This window comes from Microtus ochrogaster, chromosome 8 (assembly GCF_000317375.1).
Source record: "Microtus ochrogaster isolate Prairie Vole_2 chromosome 8, MicOch1.0, whole genome shotgun sequence".
Classification (NCBI taxonomy): Eukaryota; Metazoa; Chordata; class Mammalia; order Rodentia; family Cricetidae; genus Microtus; species Microtus ochrogaster.
Window position 1 is genome coordinate 36,975,876 of NC_022015.1, and position 13,396 is coordinate 36,989,271.

A 13,396-nucleotide genomic window follows, 5' to 3' on the forward strand; every position below is an offset into this window, starting at 1 on the left:
AAAGAAAGTTGAGAAGAAATGCCCCAACCTGAGGCTGGAGCAGGAGGTGGGGGCAGGTAGATGCCAAAGGGACCACTGGTCACAGCCCAACCAGGGAGAAGGGACTGAGGATACCCATCTCCCACAGCCACTGCCAGCTTCCACTTGGTTGGTAGACTAGAACCTGCCATGAAAGCTTGGAGCCACGTGGGCCCATGATGCCTGAGTGGGGTGGGTACTCAGCAATGGCTCAGTCGCTCTTGATGCCTGTCCAGGCTGTCTGGGAGGACCTGCTTACCTGGATGAGAGTACACTCCAGGCAGGCTATATAGATTGAAAGAAGAACCTGGCCTCCCCAGCTACCCTGAGCTGAAGAGTAGCTCCAGTCCCTGCAAATCCTTGTCCACACAAAGACCACAAACGAGGCCACACTTAAAAAGGAGGTCTTGCTGATGCAGCCAAGACAAGGTCACAGCAGGTTAGGTGTGCTATAGAGTAACCATTGACTGGTGGCCCTATGAAGAAAGAAGGCAGCTATCGAATGTTGCAGTACTGGAACCTCCAGGGGCAGGATTTCTCTCCTGCTAACCCTAACCATGGATGTCCAGCCTCAGAACAGGGAGAGGACAAGCCTTCATCCTTTTAATCTGTTGTTTATGGTCCCAGGAGGTTGCTGAAAGTTCAAAGTGCATGCCTGTAATCCCAGCACTAAGGACCTGAGAGGCAGAAAAATTTTAGGTTCCAGGCCGGCCTTAGCTACATGAGACCTTTCTCAAATAGAGTGAGGCAGCCTCAACCCTGGCTCCACCCAACCGGCCACATCAGCTTAGAGACCCTGGGTTTTCACTGAGCCCTTTGCCCTAGAGCCTGTGGTGGGAAAAATTGCTGTGTCCAACCACCACAGACACAACAACCTAGGGTAACTGAGGTAAGAGTAGAGACTGGGCAGAGTGAGTGGTGGGACAGGTTGTGTGACCATGACCTCCAACCTTGCTTGTCACCTCTGACTAAGCCACAGACCTTCCAAGACTTGGAGTCCACAAGTCCATGGGGCCCAAACCGCATACCCACGCTTCACTGCCTAGGAGAGCAGACAGAAGGCAGCCCGCTGGTGGCCCGGGTGATGGTGTCATGTTTTGGTTTTTCTTCTGATAGCAGTGCGGCTGAGGAAGCCTGTCCTGTGCTAGCTCACCTTAAAATGGGTACAGCGACATTGCCCTTGCAGAGGAAGCAGAGGCCACTGGCTCTGAGACACCAAAAAGAGAGCATGGTGATTGGGAACAGACAAATCCCAGTTATCTCAGCTGCTTTGAGTACCCATGAATCTCACTGCTGGCTTCATGGATGCTTCTGGAACACCTGCTCTTGGTCTTCCACAAAGATCCTATGTTGTACATGAGAGACAACTGGGTCACTGCCCTGACCAGGGATTGAGTTCTGGGCTCTGACTGCATCATCACCTCACTTGTGGCCAGGGGACAGAAGACCTCAGCAGGTCTTCTGTTGGCTGCCTGGGCATCAGATGTGCCTGGGACTTCCAGCTCTTGCTTTGCCTTTGGCCTTGGGTTGTTTTCCCACCCCAGTATGTTAAGACTTCTTTCCACAGAGTCATGACATCTGGTCAACTGTCACATGAAAAGCAGCAGGTGCCCCAAGTTGAGGATACTAGAATGCCCTCCAGTGCTTCCTCCTGCAACTTTTGGGGCTGCCTGTGGCCGAGATAAACCCACAGGCTGGGAGATACCATGATGCACAGGGCAGGCAGGTATTGTTAGAAATGTGGCTATAGGCTCCTCAGGGAGCCTGACAAATTAGTTACCTCTCTCTCTCTGGTTCCTGGAAGTCTACAACTTACAGACTGTGGGTGACATACCTGCCTTGTGAGAGACCCCAACCTTGCTTTGAGATTGAGAACTCAGCTCACAGCCGAACTGTTTTGCATACCATGATGACTTTCATGTGTATTATCCAGTCACCAAGACCTCATGTTGGCCCTGCAAGGGCCTAGCCTCCTCAGCCATCTATACAACTCCAGTTCTGGGCTTTGGAAATTAAGCCGTGTCCTCAGGAGCCAGCCACCTTTAGTTCCTGTCAATAAGATCTCAAAGATAGAACCCGTGTGGTCAAGTCTGTAGTTCTCGTTGGTCAGGAAATCTTAGGAACAAGATGAAAACCTGTCTGTCACCTGACTCACACCAATGGCACTAATGCTAGAAGATTGGGGTCGGAGAAGTTCATAAAGCAGTTCCTAAGGCTGATGGGAGAGACAGAGCTCGAGACCAGGCCAACATTCAAGGTTCCCGGGGGTGTACCCCAAGACACAACCACACCAGCACTGTCATGTTACTGACTCCACAAGTCTGCCCAGTCAGCTAAGTGAGGCGGATGACTCCGGTGACCCCTACAGGAGCGCCCTCCAACTGTGTTCCCAGTGAAAGACAGCTCTTGCTACAGCTGTGTGAACCAGGATGAAGCCTCAAAGCCCCACAGGGTCAGGACCATCACGGGAGACACTCATTTGAGGACCTGCACAGCCCACTCCTGCTTGGCATGTGGAGATGCCACAGGCATTCATGTGTCAGACAAGAGACCCCACGTGCCACCAGTGAACTCACACACTGCCGCCCCCTGCCAGGAAGATTATTTGTGACTCCAAGACTTTTCAGCACGAGTGTGTTCCTTTCATGTCCTGTGCCCTCCATGTACCCAGACCCTACATGGCAGACGCTGGTCAACTACCTCCCCTTACTGAGTCTGTACCCAGGACCTTACTAGCAGTACTGTGGCCATGTGCATCTTGCATCTGATGTTCCAAGGGTTCTTGAGGCCCACAATGTTCCCTTGCCCAGCTGCTACCACCAGCTATTGAGTTCCACTAAGGCCAGATCTTTTGGGCAGGAAAACCAGGAGCTTTCTGAATCTCACCCACACCTCTGCTTGGTAGTCCTAGGCAAGCGCTCACAGGGTGAGCCAGCCAGGAGAGGACCTTCGCTTTTGGAGGTTTATGCGCAGGCTGGGGGTGGCTGGATTCTTGCAGGTGTCCAGAGCGCTCCACATCAAACACCAAGAGTCACTCCTCTTGTAACTCAGTGGCCTCCGTGTGCCCCACGTTCCAGGCTCAGGATGCTGTGTCCCCCAGGCTCAACCTCTGTGGACAGCAGGAGCAGGTTCAGCACAAACACCCCAAAGGAGAGGAGGTGACTTCTAGAGTGAGGTCAGTGTTCCCTGCCAGCACCCACTGCAGTGGTGGGACATGGCTCTACAGTGCTAGGGAGATCCTTGAAAGAACAGACTGTGGGATTCACCTCCGCTAAAGCTAAGCCAAATGACCCATACTGAGGGATCTGGCATATAGTGTGGGAGTGCAGATCAAGACAGGCCAGTGTGTCCTGGTTAGCTCACCAAAGCCGGCCACACAAGTATCCGCCCAGCTGGCAGGTGGGCCGTGGGGACTACACAGAAATGAGTTCTGTCCTGGCCATAAAAGCCAACCTGGAGTCCTGGAGGAAGACAGCAGAGAGTCAGGCGGACATGGCCTATAGCACGTGGTGGAAAGCAGTCTGCCGGTGTGCAAGGTGGTAAGCAGACACAACCACAGGTGACAGACACTCCAGCAGGAATGGGCAGGCCCCAGGGGAGTGAGGGTGACGCTTTGATTTAAGATGAGGGCTTCGTGACTCGGGCCGGAGCACATGGGTGGTTGGAGCTGCAAATGTCCTCACTGCCAGTGGAGACAGGAGCCAAGCAGTTGCCTGACCAATCCCTGAGGGGCAGAGGCCCATGACCAGAGAAGCCTGTGGGCCCAGGTATCAGAGTCAGCTATGAAGAGACACAGCACCTGAGACTGTGAATCTGCAGGCCTGCTGTCTCCTACAGTCTTCGTCCTTCTTTAAGCTCTTTACACATGTGGAAAGGCTCCAAGGCTGTGCAGGACCTGGCATGGGCCACATGTGGACTGCAGACATCATCTGGACTGCTAGAATCAATACTGGTCTGGAATTAGCGGTCTTCTCAGGATGTCGGGCTATGGTGGATACTTCCATTGCCCCCAACCCCAGCACACCCACTTCCTCTGGAGTCCTCCTCAAGGGATTTTGGTTCTGGCCTGCCTTCTTAGAAAACGTGACTTTGCACTGGACACTGAGCACTACCGTGGCTCTGGGGACTCAGCCAGAGGGTCAGCTTCTCCAACACACCATTGCCAAGTAGCACCCTGGATGACTGGGTAGTTTTGTCACCCTGTGTTCACTAAACAGGCAGTCATATCAGACCCAGAATGGGAGAGCTTGCCTATAGGACTCAGCTTGTACAACAAATAATCTAGAAGCTAGCATTCCGTGTACCTCAGAAAGGATCCAATATGGGAGGTGCCCGCAAGCATGGTTCCCCATCAACTTCATCCTGGCCCAGGGCATCTTGCAGAAAACACAGCCTGGGACAGCTGGGGCCTTTTCCTCAAGTGCCTCTGGGAGGCTGGGGCCCACTGACTATGGGTCTCAGGGAATGGGGTCCCTGTGTTCTGGTGACCTAGACAAAGCTTTGTGCCTGGTTTTGGGACCTCAGTTGTCAGGGTCATTCTAGAATGAGCTTTCATTTTCAAGTTGGTTTTTTTTTCTTTTTTACGTCTTTTTCACTTTCCAGGACTCCTTAAGCTTTGGTTTTTGTTTTCTAGAACTGGGGATGTTCTAGCATGGGGAGAATACAAAAGTTCCCTATGCAGCACAGGCTCAGATGTCTGGAGTCTCTGCCATCATGTCTGGCTTACTTAAACACAGTCAACATCCCAGCCTTGGTGCAGGTTGCTTGCCTTGGAAACTGTGTTTAGTTAAGAAAAGGACCACATTTGTGTGTGTGTGTGTGTGTGTGTGTGTGTGTGTGTGTGTCACATACCTGGTGACACAGGTCTGTAGTCTCAACTCTCAGAAGACTTGCATAGGAGAAACAAAAGTTCAAGGCCAGTCTGAACTAAACAATGAGACTCTGGCTCGAAATAATAATAGTAATTCCAAAATTAACACGATACCATCAATAACAAACCCCATTTGTCGGATCTGAAGATGGCAAGTCACAGGTCCTGGGTGGTATCGTGGTCTCTATAGGGGAAGGCTGAGGTGCTGAGGTCTCTCATTGTCTTTGTCCAGTGTACACACCTCAGGCAGGTGAGGTCTGGGATGTGTGGTGGTGCCCTAGTGGGATGTGTGGAGTGGGGAGAGATGCATGCTTGCTCCCCACGCCACAGCCTGCCCGCTGTTCCAGACACAGTGGCTGCGTGCCTGCATTCTCCTAGCTAAGCCTACCAACTCCCCAAAGTGCCGTGAGACTAAGCCACTCCCACCCTTGCTTTGTCTTCTAGATAAACCCGAAGAGATAGTGCCAGCCTCCAAGCCCTCCAGGACTGCAGAGAATGTGGCCATAGAATCGAGGGTGGCGACCATCAAGCAGCGGCCCACTAGCCGGTGCTTCCCAGCAGCCTCTGATGTGAACGTGAGCCAGTGGGACTGGGTAGGGTTTGGGCTGGCCTGGCTGGTGGGCAGTCGGAGGGCTCAACATGCATGGGGCAGGCCAATTCAGCAGCTGACCTTCAACACCCTCTCTGCATAGGTTCAAAGCCCATTTCCATGGGCAAGCACTCTGGTTCAACACAGATCTGCAGTGAGTCAGTGACCAGGCTAAAGTGCAAAGCTCACCACTCCTGCATGCCATCTTGGCCTGGGTTTATCCACAGAGCCCCAGACCTTGAGGGTGTCCTCCATATGCCCAATCAAGAGACCACAGTCATAGAGGCTGTGGAAGTGTTCCTCGGACAGTTGCCTACCTAGAGCCCCACACACTGGTCCTCTGTACATACGCTTAGCGCATGCTCTGAACTGGGTTGACAGCATCCTTAGAAGGGAAGCTGTTTGGTGTGCTGGACGTCATTGAGTCCATGGGAAGCACTGGATGCCAGCTCACAGCAGCTGCTGCTGCTATGCCTGCCCACCCCAAGTAAAAGGCACTCCCAGAAAAGAGGTGACAAGATCCTCAGGAGCCAGGGCTGAGTCTGGGCAAAGGTGAGGGCTTCATACCCCTTGATGCCTCCCTCTGGTTTCTAGTCACCATCACCGTCCATTGCTAGGTATGGACACTGACTGTCCCACCACATAGCTGGGTATTTTCTTTGACTCACTTTCAGATTAGCTTGGTTTAATCCAGCCCTTTCAGACAATAACACCCACAGTTGCCATGAATTTGGTAAGAGTTTTATATGCAATAAAATAGATATTACTGAAGTTCAAATGTTCACCTCAGTCCTCTTCCCTCTCAAAGTCCCATAGGTGGCGCCCCATCCTTCAACCTAGCCACTCTCCACCCTGACAGCCCCTGGGACACGTTCCTCTGGCCTCCCAGGGGCCAATATCCTACCTCCCCAGCCTCAGGCTCTAGAGTACAGGCTCTGAAGCCCAGATGAGCCTGTCAGAGTTCCCCCAAACATGTTCCTAGTGCACCTTAGGGCCTGAACTTTCCCAAGTCCTTCCCAGGCCTGTGGGGCATAACTGGCGATCTCTCTCAGACTGGCAGGACACACAGCATAGGTGTAGCAGCTGTGAGGAGGCAGAGTGGTGCTCTCTGAGAGTCCACCTGCAGGCCACAGGAAGGACAGAGCCCGCTGCAGTCTTCCTGACACATTCCGGGGTCACTTATAGTTCTTCCTGGGTGACAGGTCAGGCATCCTACTCATTTGCACAGGCCCTGTCACCTGACCACACCCATTGTAGCTAGAAGAGGAAACAGGATCCCAGCTGAGGATTTGACCAAAGTCATGAGGACATGAGGACCCACGGTTTGGCCTGGATCAGACCCCACTGCCTACCACACTGTTTTTCCCATGGGCCAGCCATCCTGGCCCTGAGCTTTTTTGCCGACTGGCCTGGTAGATGCTGTCTCAGCAAAGTGTGGCTGCCTAGAGCTGGGCATGCTGGTGTCATATGCACAGGAGCCAAATGGAGTGTGGGAGGGCGTGGCCTGAGGAAGCCAATGGTGATTGATGCCTACTGCTCCCAGAGCTTTCTGTCATTTCTGGTCCTGTCAGTATGGGTGGGGGGCTCCCATGGATGCACCTCACCTGGTTCTCTTGTTTGCAGTCCATGTACGAGCGCCAAGGGATTGCTGTAATGACGCCCACGGTCCCTGGGAGCCCGAAAGGCCCATTTCTGGGCCTCCCTCGAGGTACGATGCGAAGGCAGAAATCGATAGGTAAGAAGTGTGACCCCCACCCGAAGACGTTGCCCCTAAGCTTTCAATTGCAGCCCTCAGCTCCTCAGGAGTTCTGGGCTCCTGACTCCTGGCCCATTGGTTGCCTTGGCACCTAGACCCTAACCATTCCCCACCAGGCCTGCCTACCAGGGGGCAGGTGCCCAGCCTCTCTCCTACCAGGCAGCGCCTTGAACTTGGTGGGGTATAAAACCTTCCTTTAACGGTGTTTTCTCTAATCTAAGCACTTGGGGGAGCAGGATGGAGGGCGGGCCAAGCGGGCAGACCCCTCCAGTCAATGTTTCATAGGCTGAGCTCAAGGGACATACTTCTCCGGGTGGCTGGGTCAGGTATGAACCGCTTTGTGTAAGAAAGCAGCTTGCCTTCCTCGCTAACATCCCGTTTCCCTCACTGGCTCGGACAGGGCAAGGTAAACCTGACCCCTCGAGACAGAAAAAACTCCAGTGTGGTCCGTACCACGTGAACTTTCTGGAAGCCAAGGCTACTGCTGGATACAGTGGAACCTTGCCACATAAAGAGAGGGGGTTTGCAACCTCCAGCCTCACCAGGGCACTGCCAGAAACATAAGCTCTGTGTGTTCCAGAAACACCTCCTGACGATGCTGCCAGAGGCATGGCATGTCTGGTTTTAGTCAGAGGAAGAGGCAGGAGGCAGCATCTAGGTGATAATGACCATGGTGGCGTCTGCAGCTCGGGTGGCTCGCCCACCCCTGGCATACTCTGGGCCGGGCATAGCTGTACACACACCTTGTTGTATTTCTGGATCTTTCTGGCTAATAACAGTTGATTTCCTCCTGTCAGACAGCAGAATCTTTCTATCAGGTCAGTGAACCCCCAGTTTGGAATCTGTAACTTGAATGTATCCTGGTTTACTTTATAAGGGGTATTCTTAAATTATTACTCCTTGGGAATGTCACCTTTAGGTGACAACTCACAGTATATGGTTCACAGAGATCTCCTTCAGCAACAGACCTCTGAGATGGCAAATTAGCCTCCCACAGGAGTATGTTCAATTTGGAATACCCTTATCAAATGGAAGTTCTCATGGAATAAGTGACTGTAGTTTGTCCTGGGAATTTTTTTTTTTTAATTTCAAGTAATTCATTTTGTTGCCTCTGAAAACCTGCATGCCCCTGTGTGAGAACCCATCCTTGGCGTCTACCGCTGTGTGTGCTGCTTCTGTCTCTGTGTTTTAGGCCGTGCTGGAGCCTACTGTCACCCCAGCTAATACTCCCAGAGCAAACCCAGGCTGTGCCGTGGCTTCAGCCACATTCCTGCTCATGGTCACGTTCACACACTTTCACCAGTCAGGCCTCAGAACACGGTTCTGCTTTTCCATGACAGCCAACCACAACTCTCCAAAGGTCCTACAGGCCCACTGCAGTGCTTCTGTGGAGCTGGGCAGCTAGCATGCTGATGGATCAGCATCCTGTAGCTACTGTGGGCCAAGACCAAGTGGAGAACCAAGACTCCCTCCCCTCACAGGGACAGCCCTTGCCAGAATGGCCTTTCTTTTGTGCCAGCCACCTGCTGAGGGCTGAGGAGTTCAACGTACACAAAGCCCTCTGTGTGGCCCAGAGGAATCAGGTGACAAAACTGGTCATTGTCCCCTTGGAGAAGACCACACAAGAACAGTAGCACCTTTTAGTAGCAAACATGGGCCGCCACTAGGTAGTGGGCTGTTCTAGACGAGTGGCAGATCTGCCTGGTAACTGGGCAAGAGGGCCAGCAGCCCTGACCTTTATACCACTCGCATGGCCTCTCAGAGTCGGATAAGAGTCTCAGTCCCGTGGGAGCCCTCACCAGGCCTGAGAGAGACAGATGCCTCCTGCACCAGCACCTCTATGTACACACACGCAGCCACATCTTTGGGTTCACATGGCCAGAGCTCGACCTGAGGGTACACACAGCCTCACCCCAGACTCCACAGTGTGCCCCCAGAAAAGCAAATCCCTAGATGTGTTCACCACACCAAACACCTCTCTTTTTGGTTCCGGCTCCTAGAGGGTGTGTAACTAACCCCAGCGTCCTGGCTGTGCTGTGCTGTCTAACAACTGTCTACTGTCTGAGTCTGTGATGTGTGAAGACACAGTGTGTTACACAGTCCTGGGGCCTTCATTGGGCTTTGAGATTGCCGGACTTAAAAACATGTTCTCTGCTTACAGGGATAACAGAGGAAGAGCGGCAGTTTCTGGCTCCCCCGATGTTGAAGTTCACCCGAAGCCTGTCTATGCCGGACACTTCTGAGGACATACCCCCTCCGCCGCAGTCTGTGCCCCCGTCTCCCCCTCCACCTTCCCCCACCACGTACAACTGCCCCAAGTCCCCGACTCCAAGAGTCTATGGGACAATTAAGCCTGCATTCAATCAGAACCCCATCGCCAAGGTGCCGCCAGCGACCAGGTCTGATACTGTGGCCACCATGATGCGGGAAAAGGGGATGTTCTACAGGAGAGAGCTGGACCGATTCTCCCTGGACTCTGAAGATGTCTACAGCCGCAGCCCCGCCCCACAGGCCACCTTCCGCACCAAGCGGGGACAGATGCCTGAGAACCCATACTCAGAGGTGGGGAAGATAGCCAGCAAGGCCGTCTACGTCCCTGCCAAGCCAGCCAGGCGGAAGGGCATGCTGGTGAAGCAGTCCAACGTGGAGGACAGCCCTGAGAAGACATGCTCCATCCCCATCCCAACCATCATCGTCAAGGAACCCTCCACCAGCAGCAGCGGCAAGAGCAGCCAGGGCAGCAGCATGGAGATCGACCCCCAGGCCACCGAGCCTGGCCAGCTGAGGCCAGACGACAGCCTCACTGTCAGCAGTCCCTTCGCTGCCGCCATTGCCGGGGCTGTACGTGACCGGGAGAAGCGTCTAGAAGCCAGGAGGAATTCCCCGGCCTTCCTCTCCACAGACCTGGGAGATGAGGATGTGGGTCTGGGGCCACCTGCTCCCCGGATACGGCCCTCCAACTTCCCTGAGGAGGGTGGGTTTGGTGATGAGGATGGAACGGAACAGCCACTATCGCCTACCCCTGGGACAGCACCCAGGGAGCTGGAGAACCACTTCCTAGGTGGTGGTGAGGCTGGTACTCCGGGGGAGACCGGGGGACCCCTGAGTTCCACATCCAAAGCCAAGGGGCCTGAGAGTGGCCTAGCAGCTCCTCTCAAGAGTGGCAGCCCAGCCAGCCCTGAGAATTACGTGCACCCTCTCACAGGGCGGCTGCTCGACCCCAGCTCCCCACTGGCCCTGGCACTCTCTGCCAGGGATCGAGCCATGCAGGAGTCTCAGCAGGGGCACAAGGGGGAGGCCCCCAAGGCTGACCTCAACAAGCCTCTCTACATCGATACCAAAATGCGGCCCAGTGTGGAGTCCGGCTTTCCTCCGGTCACCAGGCAGAACACCCGGGGTCCCCTGCGACGGCAAGAGACAGAGAACAAGTACGAGACAGACCTGAGCAAGGACCGGAGGAGTGACGATAAGAAGAACATGCTGATCAACATCGTGGATACGGCCCAGCAGAAGTCAGCCGGCCTGCTGATGGTGCACACGGTGGACGTCCCCACAGCAGGGCCACCCCTGGAGGAAGAGGAGGACAGAGAGGATGTGGATATAAAGCCAGACCACTCACCCTCCACAGTGCCAGAAGGCGTTCCCAAAACCGAAGGTGCTTTACAGATCTCCGCTGCCCCGGAGCCCGCCGCTGCGCCCGGCAGGACCATTGTGGCAGCGGGCTCCGTGGAAGAGGCAGTGATTCTGCCATTCCGCATCCCCCCTCCCCCTCTGGCGTCCGTGGACTTGGATGAGGACTTCCTTTTCACAGAACCGTTGCCTCCTCCCCTGGAATTTGCAAATAGTTTTGATATTCCTGATGACCGGGCAGCTTCAGTTCCCGCTCTTGCTGACTTGGTCAAGCAGAAGAAAAATGACACCCCTCAGCCCCCTTCATTGAACTCCAGGCAGCCAGCCAACTCTACAGACAGTAAGAAGCCAACGGGCATTTCAAACTGTCTGCCCTCCTCATTCCTGCCACCACCCGAAAGCTTTGACGCCGTCACCGACTCCGGGATCGAGGAGGTGGACAGCCGGAGTAGCAGCGACCACCATCTTGAGACAACCAGCACCATCTCCACAGTGTCCAGTATCTCCACGCTGTCCTCAGAGGGCGGGGAGAGCATGGATACCTGTACAGTCTATGCAGACGGGCAAGCCTTTGTGGTTGATAAACCCCCAGTACCTCCAAAGCCAAAAATGAAGCCCATTGTGCACAAAAGCAACGCACTTTACCAAGACACGCTCCCAGAAGAGGACACAGATGGCTTCGTGATCCCCCCACCCGCACCCCCACCCCCACCGGGCAGTGCCCAGGCCAGTATGGCGAAAGTCATCCAGCCAAGGACCTCCAAGTTGTGGGGTGATGTCACAGAGGTCAAAAGCCCAATTCTCTCAGGCCCAAAGGCAAATGTCATCAGTGAGCTAAACTCCATTCTGCAGCAGATGAACAGGGGGAAATCCATCAAGCCCGGGGAAGGGCTGGAACTGCCCGTGGGAGCCAAGTCAGCCAACCTCGCTCCAAGGTAAGTTCACAGTCAGCTTGGGCATGTGTGGTCCAGCACTGGCCAAGCAAAACCACTGGAGAGCCACCAATGCAATCGAGAAGAGGGGATCTTTGTGGTCTCTGCCACACCTATTAGGCTGTAACCTTCCTGTCACCATCCTGTCACCGGACTACAGCAGAGCCAAGACCGTGCCTATGACACACAGACACATAAAGACGCCAGATTGCACTGGGCCAGGCCCATGGTCGCTTCCAAAAGGAAGCTCAGGTCTCTGTTTCGTTCCTTCCAGCCTTTTGCTGGGACCATCTTGAAGGCAGGCAGAGATTCATTAAAACCCTCTGGTGACCAGAGGTGGCCAGAGGGTGGGTGGTGTAGCCAGTGTCCAAACATGCGTCTGTCATTCCCTCTCCCTCAATCACTAGTTTGAGGACTGTATTGGGGGAAGAGCTGGGTCATTTGCTGAGGTTGAACACCTGCTGCATGGCTGCATCACCCTACCCAGGGTGTGACATCCCAAAGGGATCATTGCCAGTTGGGCCCAATGGGCCATTTTCAGCATCGTGTAGGGTTTAACAGGCTACCTTCACTGGGATGGGAGTAGAATAAACTCATTCTTTCTACACCCAACCAGAAGGTTCTAGAACAACCCCTTGACTATATGAAGCTTTGGGATAGTACCCAGCAGCCCTGAAAACTCCACCCTCTCCATGGCTCTCTTGTTTTTGTTTCCGTGCGTGTACATGCATGATGTTGTTCGCATCCTTGTGCTTCTCAGCTGCTCCGACTGATGGCTGAGCTCGGGTTTCATAGTTTTGACTAATGAAGTCATTCCTTATTCTCCCGCTGGGCAGGCGTCTGATTCAAACAACCAAGCCCATTAATCAGGAACATCACACTGCATTTGAGTCTTGAGGTTTGGGCTGTGAGCCACGGTTCTCTCTCTTACCTTTCTGTGTCTTTGTAAGTGAATGACTTGGATGCCTGCTTTACTCCTCTGAGAAATACTGATTGGTCGATGTAAAGAAGTGTGTGGATGCCGCCGCCCGTTGCCAGGACACCCGCTACAGGTGGTGTGCAAAAGCATGCTCCCTTGGCTCCCTGCTAGCTAGGAGACATCTGCAGAAACCCCTCACTTCTGGTGGATGTAACTACATACACAACTGCAAGTTATATTCTGACGTCTCTAAAATATGCGTGTTTCGCCCTTTGACCGTGCCGCGCAACCCCTTGTTGTCCATCCCCTTGTGAAACGTTTGCAAGCCCCGGGGTGGTGTTTATGACATCTGGGCAGCAGGGTCCTAGGCAGTAAGTCCGTTCTTCAGAGAGGCTAAGCAGGGAGCTGACTTGGGACAGACTCGCAGCCTCTCATGCCCCCCTGTTACAGCCATCTTCAGCAGAAGAGAAGCTGAGAGGGAACTGAGTTCAGGACTGCAGAGCTCACTGGCGAGGGGGATCCCATGTCAGGATTGCCGAGCTTGTCTACTGGCCTCATTCACGGGGTCATTCTGAATGGCCGCAGGTGATCCCCTGTCCTTTGTTTTCCTGCTTAGACAATCTCTGGTGGCTCCAAGTGGAGGGAGTCTTACACTCCACTGGGTGCTGGGATTCCTGGTTGC

At 54.0% G+C, this 13,396-nt stretch overlaps 1 protein-coding gene across 2 annotated transcripts in view; it reads left to right on the forward strand.

Annotated features, from left to right (window-relative positions):
• The window catches only part of Shank2 (SH3 and multiple ankyrin repeat domains 2), a 445,228-nt gene that overhangs the window by 420,852 nt on the left and 10,980 nt on the right, over positions 1–13,396 (forward strand). For both annotated transcript variants that reach the window (XM_005351593.3, XM_005351595.2), the window contains 4 exons: positions 5,333–5,463; positions 7,101–7,212; positions 8,031–8,051; positions 9,395–11,798. In XM_005351593.3, coding sequence (XP_005351650.1) covers positions 5,333–5,463; positions 7,101–7,212; positions 8,031–8,051; positions 9,395–11,798 — 2,668 coding nt within the window. The remainder of the gene's footprint in view (positions 1–5,332; positions 5,464–7,100; positions 7,213–8,030; positions 8,052–9,394; positions 11,799–13,396) is intronic.